The sequence below is a fragment of the Candoia aspera genome, chromosome 1 (genome assembly GCF_035149785.1).
Source record: "Candoia aspera isolate rCanAsp1 chromosome 1, rCanAsp1.hap2, whole genome shotgun sequence".
NCBI classification, from domain to species: Eukaryota; Metazoa; Chordata; class Lepidosauria; order Squamata; family Boidae; genus Candoia; species Candoia aspera.
The window spans coordinates 333,851,691-333,873,105 of record NC_086153.1 but is presented as its reverse complement, the minus strand read 5'-3'; the positions used below and the strand labels follow the sequence as shown (position 1 = coordinate 333,873,105).

At 42.8% G+C, this 21,415-nt stretch overlaps 1 protein-coding gene across 2 annotated transcripts in view; it reads right to left on the bottom strand.

The window, feature by feature from the left end:
- Positions 1-311: 311 nt before the first annotated feature.
- The window catches only part of DOT1L (DOT1 like histone lysine methyltransferase), a 76,531-nt gene continuing 55,427 nt past the window's right edge, over positions 312-21,415 (bottom strand). Inside the window, exons 23-29 of one of the 2 annotated variants that reach the window (XM_063290785.1) lie at positions 20,489-20,618; positions 18,347-18,972; positions 16,380-16,585; positions 14,275-14,339; positions 12,397-13,344; positions 11,089-11,723; positions 312-7,370 (exon numbers count right to left, since the gene is read on the bottom strand). In XM_063290785.1, the coding sequence (XP_063146855.1) occupies positions 11,125-11,723; positions 12,397-13,344; positions 14,275-14,339; positions 16,380-16,585; positions 18,347-18,972; positions 20,489-20,618 (2,574 nt within the window). In that variant the 3' untranslated portion in view covers positions 312-7,370; positions 11,089-11,124. The remainder of the gene's footprint in view (positions 7,371-11,088; positions 11,724-12,396; positions 13,345-14,274; positions 14,340-16,379; positions 16,586-18,346; positions 18,973-20,488; positions 20,619-21,415) is intronic. The other variant, XM_063290786.1, reaches the window with a different exon arrangement.

The following is a 21,415-nucleotide window of genomic DNA, read 5'->3' as shown; positions in this document are numbered from 1 at the left end:
CGCGATGGTTTCTGCAAAGCCTTTTGCCAAACAAATGTTCCCAGGAAGCAGAGAATATCAGCGATGGCTATCTAATATTAGCCCCCGGTATTTAATAGTCTAAAGCTGTAAGGCTCCTGAACGTTTTTATCTTTTATCTCTATATAATTGATAGATCTGTCTTCCTCAGTAGATTTGCTTAGCAACTAAAGCCATCTAAGGTCACGGCCACAACTGCATTGCACAGCAGAGAATTCATAGAACAGTGACATGTCTTTACGGAGAAAAAAAAACCCAAGCCAACTTTAAAATGAATGGAAGCACCACATTAATACAGTGTATTAAAATACATACATTTTTAATATAAAGACAAACTTCAAAGCCATTTTTTTTTTCATTTACAAATCAAGGTGAAGTGTGGGAAGATTCAAAGAGAAGGTTAGAATGGAAATTTTGCAGTGCAGAAAACTGGAAAGATCAGAAGGGTGGAAAATATATAGATAAGCTTATTATTACATACATATATACACATGCCAGAATTTTTCATGTGACCTTTATGGAAGAATGGCAGATAAAACTTAAGGAGCAGAGTTTTAAAAACAAGACAAAGACACCGTAGAATAGGGTTATCTGATCTGGACTGCAAGGCTCTGGACACCCACTAGATGGCAGCAAGGAGGTTTCTGCATCTTTGCTGCCATCTGGATTTTTGCAGCTCAGATCTGGTAGTCCTACCACAGAGGAAAATTTGATTTTTAAATAAATTTCATGTTCATGGGCTAATGTGTACAAATCAAACTCCTAGACCCTAGGAAAAAAAACATCCCATATTGCCACCTGTTAAGAAAATGGGTATTCTCTTCAATCCATTTACAAATGGATTTTATATAATTTTTAATATTTTACAAATGAATTCCTGAGCAGCAGCAATTTCCATTACTGACTGAATTTCCCCTTCAACTACAACACAGACCTCCATTCCATTCTGCAGAGAATATTATCCAAAGGCTCAAAAACGCAAAATGCTGAGACAAGTCACAAAGTGGGTTAGACTGTCCTACCCAGCTTCCTTTTCCTCATTTTCAAAAAAAGAAAAACCCATAAAGCTAGAAAAAGAGTTAGCAAGGGTAATCTTTGAAAGACTGCAGCGTGACCAATCCGGGGGTGGGTGGGGGTGGGGAGAAGCTTATGGGAGAAAATGTGTGACACAATACAAAAATCCCCTTATCGAGTTCCTGAAACTTGCGTAAGGGGCAGCTTCAGCTTGAACCAGGCTTTTGAAAAGGCTGCCACCCCAGAATCCAGGGGAGGGTCCCCCATCCCCAAACTCTTCCAGGGTATTCTAAATTGCAACTCTAGTGGTCTTTGGGCAGGCCGCTCAGCTTTTAAAAAGATTTCCCTGGATATTAAGAATCCATCAAGGCTCATTTAAAAGCTTTGGGGATGGTGCCCTAATGCTTTAACCTCCTGCACTGAAAAGATCAGATTTTGACTCCTCCATTATCCGTGGGCTATTTCACTACTGAGTTTGGGTTCTGAGCGTACACTTAAAAATGCTTACATGGCAGGCCAAACAGAAGACATGAGATAGCCAAGATACCTAAAGGCAGCTGAAGGGAAGCAAAATACAAGAAATGGTTAGATTTCAAGACTGCAGGCTTCTCATGGCATGGACCAAAGGGGCGCCATCAAGGCACTGAGCACTGATAAAGCCACACTTCATCAATCAGTCCAGGACAGGAGCCTTACGCCAGGACAGCAAACAAGATTATCTATAACTGTGTCAAACTGCCTGTGCCTGTGCTTGGAAGAATCTAAGAAGAACCGTGGGTAAGACGGATCCCAGGCTGGCCTGAGAAAGCACCCGGATTAATAGCACCATATCCTATACTGAAATGGGGTCAGGTTGAAGCGTTTGCTCTTGTTCCCCTGAAAATGTAACTGCAGGAAATACAGGCAGCGATTTTCTAATCAGCTTAAAATAAATTTTCTGGGCATTTAAGGACAGATAGATTATTGGTTGAAAAATATTTTACAGCTAAGATCTGGCATCTTTCCTTAGCTGCGACCCGGATGCAGTTGAGGTTATTGGATGGGTGCGGGAAAAACATCTGCAAAAACCAGCAAGCCTTCCGCATACGGCGCCTCGGAGGGAATATGACTGGCCCGCTCCACTGCCTGGCACAGAACTGTCCCGAAGGGTTCTTAGCCACTGATTCTCTTTTGACCCAGGACAAATTCCTCATCAAAAACGGTACGGGATTCGTTACCACATACCCAGTAGTGCAAAGAACTGACTGGAGCACCACAGAGATTAAACTCTGCCTCAGAAATAGTGAGATAATCAGCAGGTGCTGAGCCACGTGGCTGGAGAGAACATTTTACAAGTTAGGCTTCATAAATCCAAGTGTATGTACTATACATTTCTTACAAATGGACAGCACCAAGAAGAAATCAGATCAGTGTTTCTCAACCTCAGCAACTTTAAGGTGTGTGGACTCCAACTTCCAGGATTCCCCAGCCAGCATTCTGGCTGGGGAATTCTGGGAGTTCAAGTCCACGCCTCTTAAAGTTGCCGAGGTTGAGTAACAACTGAATCAGATACTCACACTGAATGGAGTAAGGCAGACTGCTTAGTGAAGATACCTTCATCGCCCCCACTTCTGTAACCTCACTCCTCCCAATAGAAACAGCCACCTAATTATGTAATAGGTGATCTATCCAAAATCAGTTTCACTGAATATGTATTCTGATCAGCATTTTTTTAAAAATAAACCATAAATGAATATTCTGGGTTACCCTGTAGCTCACACATATACTGAAGAGGTTGGTCATCCATGGCCCCCTTAGCTGAAACCTCCCAGGGAAGGCAACAAAACAGGACTATGGATTTATCAGGCCTTCCAAGGCGGACAGGGGAGGAAAAGCAGAGAGACGATAGAGGCGATTCCACACTCCGGAGCTTGTCCTTGCAATCACCACAGTGAGAGCACTGAGAAAGGGAGAGCTTTGTAAAAGGCTGCAGGTGAACCAGAGTGCTTCAAGTTGTAACCCTTGTGTCGAGCATGCAAAATCCTTTCCTCGACTCCATATACAACCAGAACATACACAGCATCCCTCTAGTGCAGTGTTTCTCGACTTTGGCAACTTGAAGGTAGACTTGAAGTCCACACATCTTAAACTTACCAAGGTTGAGAAACGCTGCTCGAACAGGTAGCAAATTCCACATTCCTGCACCTTAAAATCTAGGAATTCAAATACTTCACTTGATTACATTTTCTGATTTTCTTCCTGTCCTACAATCATCTTCCTTTCCTCAATGCAACTACTAGGGCAAGCTAGGGAAAGTAGCAATCCCACTATTTTGCCTGTACTGTTCCCACACAGAGAAATGTCTAATATTAAATTGCCAACTTTTGAACAATGACTGAAGCTGTTGAACACAGGGGGTGGAGAAACCCAATGTAATTTATGTATTTTAAAGTAAGCCTCTGCATACGTATATTGACACTTCTTTATATACCCCACCCATTATATGGTAACTTATGGAATATGGAAGTTGATATACCCACTTGTTGCAGAACAGATCTGAAACCAATTACAGAATGGCTGTAAAATGCAAAAGCTAACTCATGGGAGTTTCCAACACATTTTTAAACAGTGCAAAGCAGGAAAAAGAGCTTAAGGGACGGAGAATGCTCTGCAGATGCATTTGGTTTACAGTCCTCCTTTTCTCTAGATGACAATTTGCAGATCAAAGTCTGCATTTGCAGAAGGCGGAGTGAAATCTGCCAGCGAAAGGCAAAAATACCTGATTCCTAATGGGACACAAACAAGAGAATATGGTATGGGCTGCATAAACCCCTAGAAAGGAAATTATTCCTCTGCAACCTAAGGAACAACTCAGCTGAAGTTAAAAGATAATGCAGAATTATTCAAGCAAGATCAGGAAAGTCAAGATTCTGGCACTATCTTGAAATAAAACTGGAATTATTTCCTCACTGATTGACCCTGATAGGAAAAAAGTCGTTAATGAATAATGACTTGCTTCCTCTCCCTCCCCTCTCCCCACTGATGCCAGACAAGAATTCAAGAGTGGGCAGATTTCAAGATATGAGCTCTGAAAGCTCTACCCATATGAGAAATCTGGGTGCAGGTTCTTTTGCTTTTAGGAAAATTAACTCAAGATCCAGGCCTTCTAAAATAATTACTTTAAGACCAGGAGTCTTGCTCCACTTCAGCTGGGATAAGGTCTAGGTCAAGCTAGCTCTTCATTCACATCAAGAAGGAAGGAAAGCACCCAAGGACATAAAGACGACAAATTCTGTGAAAAACACATGAAAACTTCCTCTGTCTTAGGCTCTTAGATACCTAGATGCCTATGGACCATCTCTGGCCTGCCTAACAACCTCAACACTGTGACTCCCCAGATAGACACAGGTCTACCTATGGAGAAGGCAAGCTTATTGGGAAGATTCCTTAACCAACAAAGCCTCCCCTCTCAAAATGGAACGTGTGTGTTTGTGTGTGTGTGTGTGTGTGTGTGTGTGTGAGAGAGAGAGAGAGAGAGAGAGAGAATGAGTTACAGGAGAGCAAGCCAGCTGAATCAAGCTGATGCATCATCCTGGAATCTCAGATATACAGAACTGTTTGTGGAGTTCATTCCAAGTTGCAAAGTGTCTCAGAGCCTCCTGTTCAAGCTATGCGGTTGGTATAAAAACCTTCCTCTTCCTATGGGAAACTGAACAGAGTTTAGCAACTTTGCCTTCTTCCCTCTTTCAGTGCAAAGGCAGAAATTACCCAAAACTTGGGATGTTTTTAAATACTGTGGTCAGAAAGAACTAACCTTTCTTTCTAAAGCATCTTTCCCACTCCACCCGGTTTCCTCCAGATGTTCTCACCTACAACTTCATCCCTTACCTTTGGTGATGCTTGCAGAGACCAAAAGAAGCTGTAGTCTAAAACAGCCAGAAGGATATACATTGTGGAGCCCAAAAGGCAAAAATTGAATTATCTTGTAGAGCAGTGTTCCTCAACCTTGGGAACTTTAAGATGTGGCTGGGGAATTCTGGAAATCAAAGTCCACACATCTTAAAATTCCCAAGGTTGAGGATCACTGTGGTAGAGTGACCCAGAGCTTTAAGCCTCTATGCATGGATTTTCTAAAGTTGTCTGAAAAAGATACTGAGGATTTTAATGTGACCAACTGACTTTCACTGAATGGGAACACTGACACATATTTACCTTCATATCGCTTATATTTCTACTTGCAATTCTTGCTCCTCTCTCTTCAAAAGTTTACACCAAACTTTTCCTTTCCTTTCTTGCTTGCTTTTACATGCTTGAAAAAAATTAAGCCAGACTTTATATCCCTCTTCCTATTTTACTATGAACAGTCTGATAAAAAATCAATGAGAGGTCACTGTCATTTTCTATAAAATATTTGTTGCTGTCCCAAAACTGTGTGCCTTATCTTTTCCTCTGTAAACTGGTAACTCCCAAATCACAGATTTTGATTTTTTTTTCTTAAAAAATACACCCTATATACTCAGTGTGATGACAAAAATTAAGTTTGAGTGTTGTGGTTGTTTCCTCTAATGAATGTAAAATAATAATAAAAGCTTCCTTAAAAGCAAATGCCATATATCAAAACAAGCACATGTTTAATTTGATAAAACATGAAAAAGCAAAGCTGCTTCTCAATCAAGTATTGAAATCTTGCTAATTAAAAATATGCTGTACTTCAAACGGATGAACTTAACAGACGAAGCTGAGGGCAGCCAATTCCTGACGTTAAGATCCAGCTCTCTTGACTGCTCAAGTTGGACAGAAAATGGCCAGACCAACATCAAAGGACTTATGCCTTTATAAAATGTAGGCAACACCTCTGAACAACGGAGGTGTTATGGAGGAGATCCAGCTAGAGAGGAATACTAGTCTTATCTAGCTTCTATATAGGTTCCTAGGGATTTGTAAATCCATTATTACTATAAGCTTGCAAGGTATTCCCAAGGGGAAGGCATAAAGGACAGAAGGCAAACCTAGCTGGGTGGATGATCTCCCACCTTATGAATTCTCACAAATTAATTTTTAAGCAATACGAACCCCAGAAGATGCAATGCGAAACCCCCAAAGAGAGAGAAAATGTTCCTAATTACCAGCCAAGAACCCGTGGCCCTCCAGGTGATGGCAAATCACATCATCCTTGGCCACTAGCCACTTGGGGGGCTGGGATCTAATGATACTGGAAGGCCTCCACACGAGACAAAGAAACCAAACCTGGAAAACAAAGGCAGAGGCTAGTCCACTCACAGCTTCACGGAGTCAGACTGCGTGGCATCTATGAGACTTGATGAGTCAACAACCTGATTCTGATACTTGATTGCCCAAAGTAAACCTACTACCTGGAATGGCAAGGATTTCTTCAATTACCATTCATATTCACAGCTATAGAAGAAAAAAAAAATATTTTCTTCAGTGACTCAGCCCCTCGAATTTTAATGCAACCCTTTGGCTTTCCCACAATTAAGGCCAAGGACCCCTTCTGAATGACCACTGCATGTCTGAACACTGGTGGAGACTCCAACATGAACACCATAGCTGAATTTGCCAGGGGGCTAAAGAGGGAACTGGGGGAGGGAGAGAGACAGCTGACTGCTGCTTGCTATATGAATTACATCCATGTCGGAATCATTAAAAAATAAAGTTTTCGAAAGAGCAATCCCCCCTCCCTTCTCCCACATCCACTGCTTTCTTGACCTCTGTATAAAAACCAGCCAGTTGGCATCTGTCCAATGATAGCAGGAGGAATAAAAGAAGCCAGGCGATGTATGGAAATCACAAAGCTTTGTGTTGATCATCTCCACCAGGCCAAAAAATAATAATAAAAAAAGCACCATGGGTTCAGAACTGGAGAGGCACAGTTTATCAGATGTCAATAGCACCAAGAGAAGCTCTGTTACATCTCTGCTGATGTGCCAGTCTTTTTATTTCAGAGAAAATTGTTGTTTCATTGTTAAAGTTCCCTTCCTCTTTTTTTTTGTTCAGTTCTACAACTTCAGGTGGAACAAAAACGTTGTTAAGGGGCGCATGTGTTTTAAACATTTTAAAATATATAAATATCTACTCTATCAACATTGTACAAACTGGAAGCTGTTTCTAAGCATTTTCTTCTGCAGTCTGAATATATATTTAACTTAAGATTCACAGTAGCATTTTCTTTTCTCTGGTTTTATGTTTATGACTTAAGTTTGTGTCCAGTAGTAAAAGAGAAGTGGGGCAGGAAAAACCCTTAAGCCATTGAGGCAAGCACCTTCAGTGGGAGCTGAGAGAAGTTGGTCCATGTTGTCCTTGCATAGGTCACATCAGGTTGAGGTAGAAGTCCTAGTTACCTGCAGAAGAGGAAAGAAGGAAGGAAGGGGAAGGACAAGATTCAACCTTAGGCTGGCATTTTAAACAAGCCCCCCAAAGGTCAACAATGGTTCCCTTTTTTACATTATGTAACTCCTTCCGGACTGTCAAACAACAGGGTGAGAGGCCTACAATAAAGTTCTCAGATGGCAAGCAAGATGGAGTTAGAGATTTCTATAGTTTTTGCACTCTACTGTGGAGCAGTCAGTATAGCAAGGACACGTAGAAGGTCGATGGGAACGATCAGCAAATTTATGACGACTTCCAGCTGACTGACTACTTCCTGCTTCCGATGATTTAGCAGTACAGTACTTGCAACCAAAAGGCTCCCTGCCCACCTCCAGCAATCTAAAACCCAAAAGAATTCCTGATCTGTGCTAAATTAGATTTGTATTAGAATTTACAAAACACCCCAGATAAAGCTCATAGGTTCCTACACAGTGTGGTTGTACAATGTTTTTATTGATTGATTGATTGATTGATTGATTGATTGGATATTGAGGCCACCCAACTCCAAAAAGACTCTGGGTGGCTTGTTGTTGTTGTTAGTTGCCATCGAGTTGTTTATGACTCATGGTGACCCTATGTATAACAGAACAAAATGCTGTTCAGTCTTGCACCATATGCCTGTACAATATTTAAAATAATACATAATTCAATTGGAGTTGGGCAGCCCCTAAATTCAATCAAATCATAAATAAATTAAAGAAACATGACCACATGGATAAAACCACATAAATGACATCCAGAAAAAAAATCAACAGGGGCTCCACAATTACCCTAATTCTAAGCCTGATTTAGTATATTGTGTGAACCCAGTCAATTGATGCTTATTCAACAACCATAGTTAAGCAAGCCAAATAGTTAGGCAATCCAGAAAATCTGTAGTTAGATCCTCCCTCTGAATCATTTGGCTCCACTCCCAGCCTATTTAGCTCGGATTGATGGACCTTACATTCTGCTGAAATATAAGGATATGGTAGATTGAATCAAGCTTGGAATTCACTCATGCTGTCACAGGCTGGATTAATATATTATACTAAGCCATAATATCAATTGCTTGTTTTTGCCTTATTTTACTGTGTGAATCCAGCTTTTGTGGTTCGCAGCACAGGTGTACATCCATGACCTACCACAGGTCTGATGTATCCTCCAAGGGCCACCCTTTCTATGTTCCGTACATCCTTCCTTCCTTTCCACCCCACTGCCTTGCCCCCTTCATGCCAATGCCATTCTTATTTATTTATTTATTTATTAATAAAACTAATTTCTAGGGCTGCCTGCCTCTAGAAAGTTTACAAATTTAAAATGGCTAATAATAATAATAATAATAATAATTTCAAAATATCAAAATACCAGAAAAGAATTATAGTTGCCCAGAAGGAACAATGAAAATCCTTTTCTCCATACAACACGCAACTAAAAAGGCCCATGACCACCCTGGTCCAAGAACTGAGAGACAAGTCAGTTTCTTTAAAGGTATGTTTAAAGGCAGGCAGAATAGGGGCAGTTTGAATCTCAGGGGGGATGCTGTTCCAGAGGGCAGGTGTTGAGACCAAGAAGGCATGCTTCCTGGGTCCTGCTGGATGACACTCTTTAATCAATGGGACCCTGAGCAAGCCAACTCAGTGGCTATATATCTTTATTTTGTATTTTTAAAATTGTTTTAATTGTTTTATGTTTTTTAGGATTGTATGCCGCCCAGAGTCACTTGTTGAGATGGGGGCTATAGAAAACAAACGAACAAACTCTGTCTCAGCACCTGCACCTCTGTCTGATCCCTGATTATACAGGATGGGCAGAAAACATGGGAGACTGACTGGCCAATTGACTGCTGAGACTTGTATGGCCGCCTCTCTTACTTGCCATAACTCCGGGTGGCTCACACAATAAATCAGTAAAAACATGAACTATAAAAGCCAGCATCCAAAAAACAACTCCCTGTGCCCTAACAGAACAGCCCCCAAAACACTGGGTCCAGCCCCACCCTATCCAAATGCTTGGTCCCTCAGATAACTAGGCCCTATGCCACGTAGGCCTTTATAGGCAATAACCAGCACCAGAACCAGTGCAGAAGTGTTATGTGGGAGTAATAAGTAATAAGACCTGCCCATAGCACTGTTACTTTCTGGACCAACGGAAGCTTCTAAGTAGTCTTCAAGGGCAGCCCCACGTAGAGTACATTGCAATAGTCTACACACAAGATAACCGAGACATGATGTAAGGAGGGCCCCCAGTTTAGGAATGGGCACAACTGGCAAACAAGACAGATCTGGGCAAAGGCCTTCCTGGCCACAGCTGCCACTAACTCCTCAAGCAGACTCTGAGAGTTCCCTTTTCCTCCTGTTTTCTTCCCTGCTGTTGAAAGCCACTTATCTCCCTACTCCTTGCCACTTGTCTGCTTTTATCTTTTCTTTCCTTCTCGCGCTCTTCACCCTTATCTTCATCATTTCCCAACCCACCCACCCCCTTTTTCCTGGCACTGAGAAACTTCCCAGCCACATCCTCTCCCTCAGCTTAAGCCTTGGAGGCCCAAAATCCTCTACGAAGAACTTTATGTCTGCATGTCACAATGCAGCTTTTCCTGTTTCGGGCTTTAGCCAAGTCCCCAAATTGCTTAAATTATCAACTAAGTTGGTATAAAAACATTAGGGGACAAATAAGTTATATGCCCTCCTTTGCCCCTTTCACACTTCCGCACAGCTTCAGCCAAGAATAAATGTCTTTAGCACTATTGCAACTTCAGAAATACTCAAATCTTCAGCAATATTTTCACACTCTGGGACAATGAGTGGCTCCTTCATGCATGAACCTTCAAGATGTGATCCATAGCAAGGCTTTTTATCATTTCCCTACATGTTCTATCTTGTGTTTGAGGCACTGAGCCACAAAGTAGGTTAATACTCTAGGAGTAGCCTGTACATTAAGAGTTTTGATTCTATCACATTCTGCCTCAGAGCAACTGCACCCCCCCCCCCAGCTCCTTATTGCCTACCCTTAACATGCAAAGACTCTCAGGTCAACTTCATATATTTTTTTAATCATAAGATTTCAGGGCAGGGATGGGCAACCTTTGAAAGAAGGGACATTTTCTTTTAGAAATGACAAAGAAAAAAAAGCTCCAAGGGCATGGTTAGGGAAGCAGTCATATCATTGGAAGACTGTCATGTGTTTTGGAGGGAGAAGGAATTAAGATATAATTGCGCAAAGCCAATTCTCCACCACCGCCACTCACTTTTTGCTGCTTCTTTTGCTTAACACTGCAAATCTGCGAGTGTTCTGGAGGCTGTTTGCATCCTGAGGAGGCCACCTACCCTTATGTTTGGGAATAATATCCAGGCACTTCTCCATGTAAAACACTGGACCTCACTACTAAGGTAGGGACCCTCCCCAAGGCATAGAAATCTGCCTTGTATCTGATCGGCAGCAGCTTTCCAAGGTCTCCAATAGAAAGGGATTTTTTCTCACTTGCTACTGAAGTTTTCAAACTGAACATGACAGGAATTAAAACTGGGGAGTTTTTGCCTGTGAAATATGCACTGTTGAGCTTCAGCTCTCTGGCTTTCCAGCACAGGGAAAGCACAGCAAAGCACAGATCTGGAAGGAAAAGTATGTGATTCCATGCATCGGAGCACGTTGGAGCACCAATCTCCTGCTGACCACCCTTACCTTACCCAGGACATCCCACACCAGCCTTACCTTACAGAGCACCAGTGCTTAGCTAAGCCAAGCCTGTTACCGTGGCTTAACTCCAGAGAGATGTGAAGCATAAGGAGACTGCATGCCAAGCGTGACCCACATAGCAGGCGTGCCAGCTGTGTTGGACTGTGGGATCCCAGGCGTGGCTTGTGCCAGCGCCAAGCGGGGCAGAGGTGGGTGGTGGACAGTGAAGGAGGGGCGGGAGGTTTTGTGCTGAAGAGAAGCTAGTTTAATAGACAAAGTGGAGTTAGCAGTGGAAGATGGCGGCAAGAAAGCCTCTGAAACTGGCAGAGATGACAAACTCTGTAGGAGGACAGGTTCAGAGTTAGAAGTGAGGAGGGGAGGAGGCGGTGGTAATGAAACATTAGCAGGAGGCGGAGTCCGAAGGGAGGCACGTGCTGGGACTCGGGTGAGGTGCTGGGTGTCATTAGATGGTGCTGGGTTGGGGGACACGTGGAATGATGGAGAGCTGGCCACAACCTGCAGAGGATTTAAGCTTAAGACGGCGCAGCTGGAAACCGCACCGTTGCCAAAATGGAGAGAGGAAGTGGAGGATGAAAAAGAGGAAGTGGAGGGAGAGGGAGCGGAGCAGGAAGAAGAGGAGGAGGCAGAAGGCACCACATGGTTAAAAATACCTGCAAACAGGAGAGAAAAAAACCCTCAGCAGATGGACTTTATACAGGTCACAGCAAGAGAAGCAAAACAAAAGCAGGCAAGCAAGCAATATGCAGCATGAAAACAGCAGCAGGCGATGGGCAGTGGTGGTAAAAAAAACAGAAAAACAAAACCCAGGCAGAAGAGAGACACACTTACCTCTTCCTTTCTCACATTCTAGAAGCACCAAGGGGAACTCCGTGGCTGAACCCAATACCCCAACAGCAGCCCTCATTCTAGATCAGCACGTTGACCCGAATTAGTCAGGATCATTTGAAAAGCTACCCGTCTTCCTAGGCCCACTCTCAAGATAACTGCAGGCATACTTGAAAAGAGCAGTTTCCTGAGGATTCTTATAGATGCCTGAGTTTACAGAGAAGCCTGAAATATAATGCTGTGAAGTGTTCCAAGTCTCTCCTTGTTCTAGCTCACAGAGGTTCTCACAGAATAAATTAGAAGGTGCTCCAGAAACTCAGCTACACAGAAGTTCCGCAGCAGGGATTCACAGGCTCCTCCGGAGATAAACCCAGTTGGAAAACCATTTCCAAAAGGGAGAACGCTTGAAAATATCCACCACCAGATTGGGGGGTTTGAAATGCCAGGAAGTTCCTCCCGGTCACAGGTGTGTCATGGAACAAATAAAGTTCAGCTTACCTCCAACTGTTCCACCTGTCATCCCAGGAGAGAAGTTCCCCATCGTGTGTGAGTTGGTCAGGCGGGTGGCAGCTGACGATACATGCACCAGGCCGGCAGCTGGCATTGAATTAAATAAGGACTGCAGTACCGAGGAGTTTGTTACCATGGGACCAAGGGGGAACTGCGTGCCAGTGGTCAAGGAGTTCAAGAAAGGGTGGTGGGTCTGAGCGGAGGACCCCGTGCTGGATGACTTGCTGGAGCTGGCTGCAGAGAGGCTTTTGCCATTGAGAAGGCCACCAGAGGGCGCAGCAGCAGCAGCAGCAGCAGCAGCAATGAACAGGTTGTGGCCATTCTTGAACTCCACGTCCCGCTCTCGCCCTTTGCCAATTTTGTTGTTTAGCACCAAGGCCTTGTCTGAAGAGCCTCCCAATCGGACACTCAGTTCAGCGGCCTCTTTGCCTTTGAGTCCTGACCAGTTTAAGTCTTCCCCTTTCCCACCACCAAGGCTTTCTAGCTGCCTCTTGCTCAAGAACGGATTTGTCTCAGGGACTCCGGCCTCTTTGTTCCGCTGCACCAGGAAACCCAGGGAGGAGCCCCCCAGAGCCGTCACGACGTCGGCAGTTTTATGAGAAAGTGAAGCACCATCAGTAAAGCTATGTAAACCGACATCTGCCAACAGCCCACCATTGTAAGCAAATCCATTTATGGCATTGGTACTTTGGCCAAGCCCATCAGATGCAGTCATGTGTTTCCTCGCATGCATGCCAGCCTTGTCGCCAACCAGGTTGTCATCAGAAGATGGTCTGAAGGCAAAGAGAGTGTTCTGGCTCAGGGATGATGCTGACGCTTGCAAAGGACTGTCTGCCGTTTTGGAAAGGTTGATGTCCGAAATTGGAGAAAAGGTTGACTTCCACTTGCTGCTGTTCATACTTTCAGTAGCTTGCTTCCTCCCAGCTGAGTTGATGCCTGGTTTGCAAAGCGAGAAAGCTGTAGGCATCAAATCAGCAGAATGTGTTTACCCTTTTGGCAGAGCAACAAAATTAAGTGAGGAACCAGTTTTTAAACAGGGTTTATTTTCTCTGTCCCAAGGAGAAAATGCATCTGGTAACTAGACTATCTGCCAGAATTCTGCAACTAGGAACTGCCATACACAGGCTACTAAACCTTCTACTGTACAAGGACCCATGATGGAAGGAGAGTGACTTTTGCATTCATCATAAATAGAAAAAAGCAGCCCAACTTGCCTGGATCAAAATCCATTTAGTCCAGCATTATGGCTTCTAAAAATAGTCAGCCTGATTCATACAGCAAGAAGTATACAGCCTTAGAACAGAGTACAAGCTATCTGAACTCAGCCATGAACTCAGTAATTAAAAACAGCAGGGCCAGTAGCCATTGTCACATCTTTTATAGCCAATCCAGTATGTGTTGTTTGAAATAGTATTTTCATTACTACCCTAACCCTAGATAAATAAACCTATTTTGTTATATGCTTCACAGTGATTTCACACATTTTGTTTTCAACGACAGCTATTAGGCAGTGATACTTCAGGTGAATTGTGTAATGCTGATAAATGCCTTGCAGTTTTTTAAAATGTATTTTTGTACACAAACCCTACATCTCTCCTAAATCTACAGCAACAGAGCGAAACAAAAAGCATAACCATTAGCAGCTCTGCTGGGAGACCAACTTCCCTACCAGATTCAAGGTGAAGGAGAAATGGGAAGCTGGACCACAAACGAGGCCGATCATTTGTGGCTCCTTCCTTCCTTGAACCATTTCAATGCTGGAGAGGCTTTATAAGAACTGGATAACCATGAGTGACTGTTTCTATTCTTGTCCCGATCAATCCCTTTTGTCTCATCACATGCACACCTACTGGCCTCCAAACTTACTGTTTTCCAGCGGCTTTTGTGGAGATTTGCTTTCCAGTGATATTGTCGCAATTTTTCTCTCAATTCTAGGAAGGAAAAAGAGGATTATTTGATTATAATGTACAGACATGTTAGAAAGTGCAGTCTCAGTCACAGGTCATGGGTCCTCCAGCAGGATAATGACCCAAAACATACATCTACGAGAACCCAAGAATGGTCAAAAAGCAAACACTGAACCATTTGAAGTGGCCTGCTATGAGTCCTGATCCGAATCCAATCGAACTTCCGTGGAAAGAGCCAAAACTCACAGTTGGGAGAAGGAACCCATCAAATCTATGACAACTGGAGTTGGGCGACCAATAAATTTAAATAAATAAATAACAGCAGCAGCAGCAGCTGGGGCTACAGAAAGCACTTGATTGCAGTTATTGCCTCAAAATGGTATGCTACAAAGTATGAGGCTGGGGTACCAATAATTAAAGTAGGTCCATGACATTTTCATTTCTTTTATTATTAACATGAATATGTGAAGTCATACATCAAAAGCAAAGTGCTATATGGACTATGGAATAAAGACTGGTGGATGCCATCTACCTGTGTCACTTTCAACTTATTTCACAGCAAACTGGGATTCTTTGGGAAAAAGTGGAGAAGTACAAATACATTTGGCCGCATCCATATGCTTGAATTTATAGCATTAATTTCAAGACCGCTACAAAAAATTATGACTATGAACACGGTAACCCCTCCCAAAAAACACCCTTAAATGAGACAGACTAAGGCAGGGGGTCTCATATACACGGCCTGCTGAGGTTTAACGTGCAGCTCGCAATGCCTCATTAACAAAAATTAGGGTGCTGACAGAGCTTAAATCCTGCTGGGGCAGCTCTGCAGGCCCCTGTTCACTGCCACCCTGCCTTGCTGCCTTGCTGCCTTGTCCCTCCCCCCCCCACTCCCCTCCCTTCCAGTCTTGGAACTCTGTTGAGAGACTGAGACTAAGTCACATGCATAGGTGTGACTGCTGCTGTGTCGGCATATGATGCTGCTGCCTGGCCGCACAGGCACACAGCTGAGAAGGAGCATTGCCAGTGATATTGCTGTGCTTCCGAGTTTGTGTGTGCTAGTCAGCACGAGGAGAATACACAGAACAACACAGCAGCTGAGGTGTGCTATAGCGGGCAGGGAGGAGGGGTTGCAGCCATGGTGATAAAATATTTTACTGTTTTACAGTAGACAAGGTATTGGATGCTTTTGTTAATCATAATGCCATTCTTCATATGTTTGAGTGGTCTCAATCACAGAGAGTTTCATTCTTTTCTAACCAGCATGGATAGTGAATATGGAGAGTTACTGTATCAGGCCCAATATTAACATTTTGGTCTCTGCAAAATGCTGTCAACAAAGCAGCCAGAAGGAAGAACTTCAGGAATAACCACACATGATGTTGAGTACAGTAAGTAATATTACCCAACTTGTTTCAAATAAAAATTGCAGTTGCAATTTGTCTTTAATAATACATTATTATTTTATTTACTTATATTTATGAATAATTAGTACTGTATTATATTTAATATGTGTTGCATTTTTGCATGTGTCTGAATGTAGCCTACCAATTGGTGCATTTTAGGTAATGCGGTCCCCATAATCATCTGAGTTTGAGATCCCTCGACTATGGATTTTCGTTTTGGAATGCAAAACAAAACACTACATTCATCAGTCCTCTGTGCTGTAAAGGAAGTCCTTCAAGAATTTCATTTAATACACTGCTATTATGGTTTCTAATAGAATACGTCCTTCCCTCACATTACTGAGAGAAAATCAGACAGTCATTAAGGAATGATGATAGGTTAGGTATTATAAAGGCCCTTAAATGCTGAAAATTTAGCCAGTCCCTACAGGACTTTGCAAACATCACTAGGGTGTAATTTCAATAAGGGGACTTCCAAAAGTCACATCAAAAGGGAATTAACAAAAGGCACAGTATGTTATTACATGGTAAAGAAACCTGAAACACCGTTTCAAAGTTAAGCATGTGTTTAAGGTTGGGGAAGGAAATGCTGTGGGATTTGAGGTCATGCATTGCTTGAAGCAGCCCCTCACACAAAAACTGCCCCAGTTCTACTCACCTGGTACTGTTATGGTCGTCCTCCAGGCTCTGTTCTTCATCAGAAGTTAGTGGGGAGTAATGGATGCCATTGGTCTGAATTAGAGGCTTCTCCTTTTTCAGCACTGGCGGCTGATCGTTGTCCTGGTATGGAACAGGAGAATTCTTCAGGGAGTTTTCAGGGGAAGAAATGGCTGTTATTTCTAAAGGCTGGTTAATATTACTGACCTGAGGAGGGAAGACAAAAAGAGAACATTAAGAATTGAAAAAAGTTAAGGGAAGAAAGAGCTAATTGTGTTTCTAAGAATTTTGCATTTAAAGACAGTGTTGGTCAGCTTTGGGACAGAGAAAGGAAATACATTACTTTTCAGGCAGGAAGTTATTATATCGGTTACAAAACATTTACTGTATATGCGTAGTGCTATTATGTAGTAACAGATTCACACTGATGGGATCCAGGGACTCAGAGATACAAAACTCCCAAATTTGCATTTGAAAGCATTTAGAAAAATGCACAGAGAAGCAGGAACAGAGATTTACCAACAATTATTTAGCATGACAGTAATGGTAAACAGTGTTTTTCAACCTTGGCAACTTTAAGATGTGTGGACTTCAATTCCCAGAATTCCCCAGCCAATGTGGGGCAAATGGTGAAACAAGTGTTGCAAACCAAGATCCCACACCTTTTGTATGTGCATCATCACATACATGTACTTAAGGGCCAGAGTGTCACAACACTCATTTTATCATTCTGACAAGCCACCAGATTCTGCATGTTGCTTCCTGCAGCTTTCCAAAAGTTTAGGAGGATGAAATGCAGCCTCCAATCCAAACATTCCTCACCCCCTCCTATATGTGAAATCACTTTCTGGACATGTTTTCCCTTTCTAGAATGAGAAGTGTCAAATCCCTTTTCCAACCACACATCCATAACAAGCATTCAGGCCTAAATAAAAATTATTTCAGGAGCTACCTGCTGGTTGGCCCAGCTTTAATTCATGGACTCCATGCTTCTATAAAATAATTTTACTGCTAATCAGTCTCTCTCCCACCACCATAAAAACCTTCCTTGGATTGCAACCTGCAACAGCTTAAAATTCTTTAAGGAAGGATGGGAAACCTGTGCCATGCCAGCTAGGCTTGTTAGGATGAGTTATTCATCCAAAGTTTTGGTCAGAAATGGGGAACTTGCACCACAGGAGCCAAACTCAGCCAAGGAGGCCTTCCCACTTAGATCATAAAGCCTCAAGGAAGATCCCAGCCTGTCACATCTCTCCCTATACAGGAGAAAGTGAGCGTTATTCCTTGTCTCCTCCTGCACATACAGAAAAACAACTTAACTTCATTCACAGTTAGGATGGCAGAAATTAATCCATGGGATTATAACTAGCACTAAGGAATTCATTCAAAACAAGGTCATAAGATCACTAAGATTTTCCCATCTTTTTATAGCTCTCTGATTAAAAGATTCCCAAAGGAAACTATACAATTATCTCTGGCGCATGATGGACAGTGTGCATGCTATTTATCTAGCTGTTCAAATAATTTCCAGAAGATCACTGGTCCATGAAAAAATTTACTGGCCGTCATTCAGGAAACAGTTTCTAATTATATTGGAAGCTGCCTTAAGCCAAGCAGCCATCAGCCTCAGCATCACCTTCTGTGACAAACACTCTTCTGGGGCTGAAGCAGGTTTGAACGCTTTAAGAACAAGGACAAAGGATTCAGCTTATGCAAATTAGAATATTGTTCTTTATTACATTTTCATATAATTTTGTAATCATTGCTCAAATAAAAAAATGGACTGACTGGTATTAGGGTTTAACCTGGGATCTTCTATTAACAAAACAGTCTGTCAATGACCTACTATCCATCTCCAGATTAATTTTTCACCCTTGGTCACCTGTTAAGGCCTCCCACTTATTCCAAGTAGGCAACAGACAAAACGATCAGGTCTTAAAACTGCAGAGCTCAAACACTGATTCTTACCATGGAGCTGATATTAAGGGGAGATCCAGAAGGCTGAGCAAAGAGGCCAGCCATTGGGGGCAATGATTTGCGTTTTGGTGACACTCCGGAGTTCACACTTGGCGTTCCTGTGGAGGATCGCTTCCTCCGGCCACGCTTCTTCCCATCTTGCATGTACGCCTGGCCACAATCTGCCCGGATACTTGCTGCAAGGGGGCTGTGCTTGTTTGATGGAGAATGTTTGAGGGTTCCCGTGGCAGGGGAGATGGTGAAGATGATCCTTCGTTTGCTCTCACTCTCAGGATCAGAAAAGACAGGGTCAGATGGGAGGTCTCCTCTGGTGTTTTCAGCAAACATTTTTTGAGTCTCTATGTACTGAAGTACCCCTCCCAAGCCCTGGGAGATTCCATTCAACCTAGGGCTTGCAGAATGCTGGTGCGCAGGTGAGTTTTGCCCAGAATTCCGTGAAGACGACGTAAGCAAGGAGGGATGCTGTGGAGTAGAGCTTCGAGACCCTGTTGAGTTGAACAAACTTCCTGAACTGGATACCTCCTCCATAGCTGCATGGTCAGCAGCCTGATTCAATGGGCCAGGGCTATTTGGAACAGTCCCACCGACTGACACAGAGCCAGACATGTAAGAAAAACCTGTGTAATGAGGAATGAAGAAAATTAGATACCAGGAGTATCAATTAATTGGTTAAGCCACTCTTCACATACGCTGCTCTGTAAAGTAAGATCTTCAGCAGAGGTTCTTCATAGATATTCCTGCCATTAGAGGCTGAATCCTGGAGAAAAAGCTTTCTTCATGTTAGTTTACCCTGAATATGAAACATGCTCTCCAGAGTGGGTCATCTGATGCCTACCCTTCTCACTTGGTTCGTCCTCCCCTCCCCCAGCTTTTCAAATCATGGACTCAGATCTGAAAGAGACTATCAAGTCCAGTCTCTTTCTCAGTATAAAAATCCAATTTAAAACATCCCCAACAAATAGTTATCTAGCCTCCATTTGAAGAGATCCAGTGAAGAGAAGCCGACCACCTCTCTGGATAACTGACTTTCATTGTCAGACTGTTCTTTTTGTTAGACAAAACCTAACATTCAATTGGAATCTGCCTTCCTGCAATTTAAATTCAATATCCCAAGTCCTGCATTCTGGAACAAGAGATAATAGGCCTTGCCTTTCTTCAGTGTAACGGTCTGTCCAAATGTCTAAAGGAACAGGTTCAAAATAAGATAATGAGGTGAAGAAGCGGGGTAAAAACCAAGTCTTATCAAGAAAGTATGAAGGAACTGGAAATGCTTTGAGCAGACGAGTGGGATATGATGGCACTTTATTTATTTATTTTCTATCCCACGTTTATTTTTTTTTTAATAAATAATTCAAGGTGGCGAACATACCTAATGCTCCTTCCTCCTCCTATTTTCCCAACAACAACCACCCTGTGAGGTGAGTTTCCAAGAACTTCTGTGTGAATGGGTGTTACACTGAAGAATGCCAATTAGCTTCTTACCAATTTATCTCTGGAACCAATTACCCAGACTGGAGATGGATTAATCTTCACCAGCTATATTTAAGTGGAAGCTTTAATTTGAATTCCTGTACTAAGAAATGGACTCAACTGCCCCTCCAAAATCTGTGACTCTGTGGTACAGTTGCCCCACTTTATTAACAGAGCTATACAGGAGACCTGATGCAACTCTCCTGAGAATTTCCGTTATCGCTTTCGCCCTTTTTCATTTCCACGGAAAAATATTAGGAAGGAAATAATGAAATACATCTTTTGACTGATAGCACTATCTGTCCGAAAACCCACAGAGACTTCCTCAAACCAAGAGACATTGGTTAGCCTGGTGGGAACCTAAATGTTGGTTTTCAGCTCCCACCTTTAATAATTTATTCCTCCATAAATCAGTGAACAAGTATCATGTTTTTGATGCGTTTGTTTAATTGGGTTCTCTTTATCTAGTTTTGGGACTTGTGTGGAGAATAGATCACGTTTTAGTTCATATTTATGCAGAAATTTTGAAAATTCAAAAGGGTTCACAAACTTTTAAGCACTACCGTACCTGTTCAGCACGCACATGCATTTCAACGTAATAGCAGCCAGGATGCTCCAACACACCTAAGCTGGAAAGCAGTGGTGGGAAAGGAAGGTGCTCACCTGAGGTAGCCAAGGTCAGTGGCTTGTTACCAGCAGCAGTGCTAACGCTGTTATGAGAAGTAGCACCAAATTGTTTTTCAAGTGTTGAAAAGGAATCTCGGTTCTGATGGACTGGGCTAGGCGTGCTTCTCTGAAAGAAGAAGAAAGGGAGAAAAAGGAGCTGGTTGGAAAAGGAAGCATAATAAAATTAACTTCCATTAAAACAAGTATTTTTTAAACTATCACTCATGTGTAAGGTTAGACTGCTGCTATAAGCAGTAATCAGAAAGAAGGTAAAAACACAATTACACTCAGGACTCAACTCTTCCAAGAGAAACCATTTCCATCTGCAGAGGATACCAAAGGGAGTGGCTTTCAACCACATCAGACTATTTATTTTTCCATCCCAGTTGTCTACTCCAGTTAGCAGTCATTCTCTGCCCATCACCCATGACCTATCATTCTAGTCCATGGACTACATGTGGTCACATCCCTTTTTGAGGCCCCTGGAGACCCCTCTAAACACGATGGCTGAAAACTGATGGCATGGCTTCTCACCATACTGAGGCTGCAAAGACATCAATGCTGGAGTGTCAGGCCTTAATGGGAATGACACAATTTAAGATGCAAAAGGGCTCATCCAAACTATGAAAAAATACGGAAGACCCAGGCTCCGTCCACATGCGTGATGCAGTTGGCTCCATTATGCAGCACTGCTCCACGCACTGCTGCCCTCAGTCTCCCCGAAAATTTTAAGTACAACCCAGAGCCATTAAAGGTTGTCTACTCTCATCCTAGCCACAGATGTCAGGACTGAACCTGAGATGTCCTATATACAAAATCTGTGCTCGGCCGCTGAGCTACAGCCATTTCACCGAGAAAATAAAATATTCTATACAACCCACATCACCCACAGGGCTACTGTGATTGGCGTACCAAGTGTTTAAA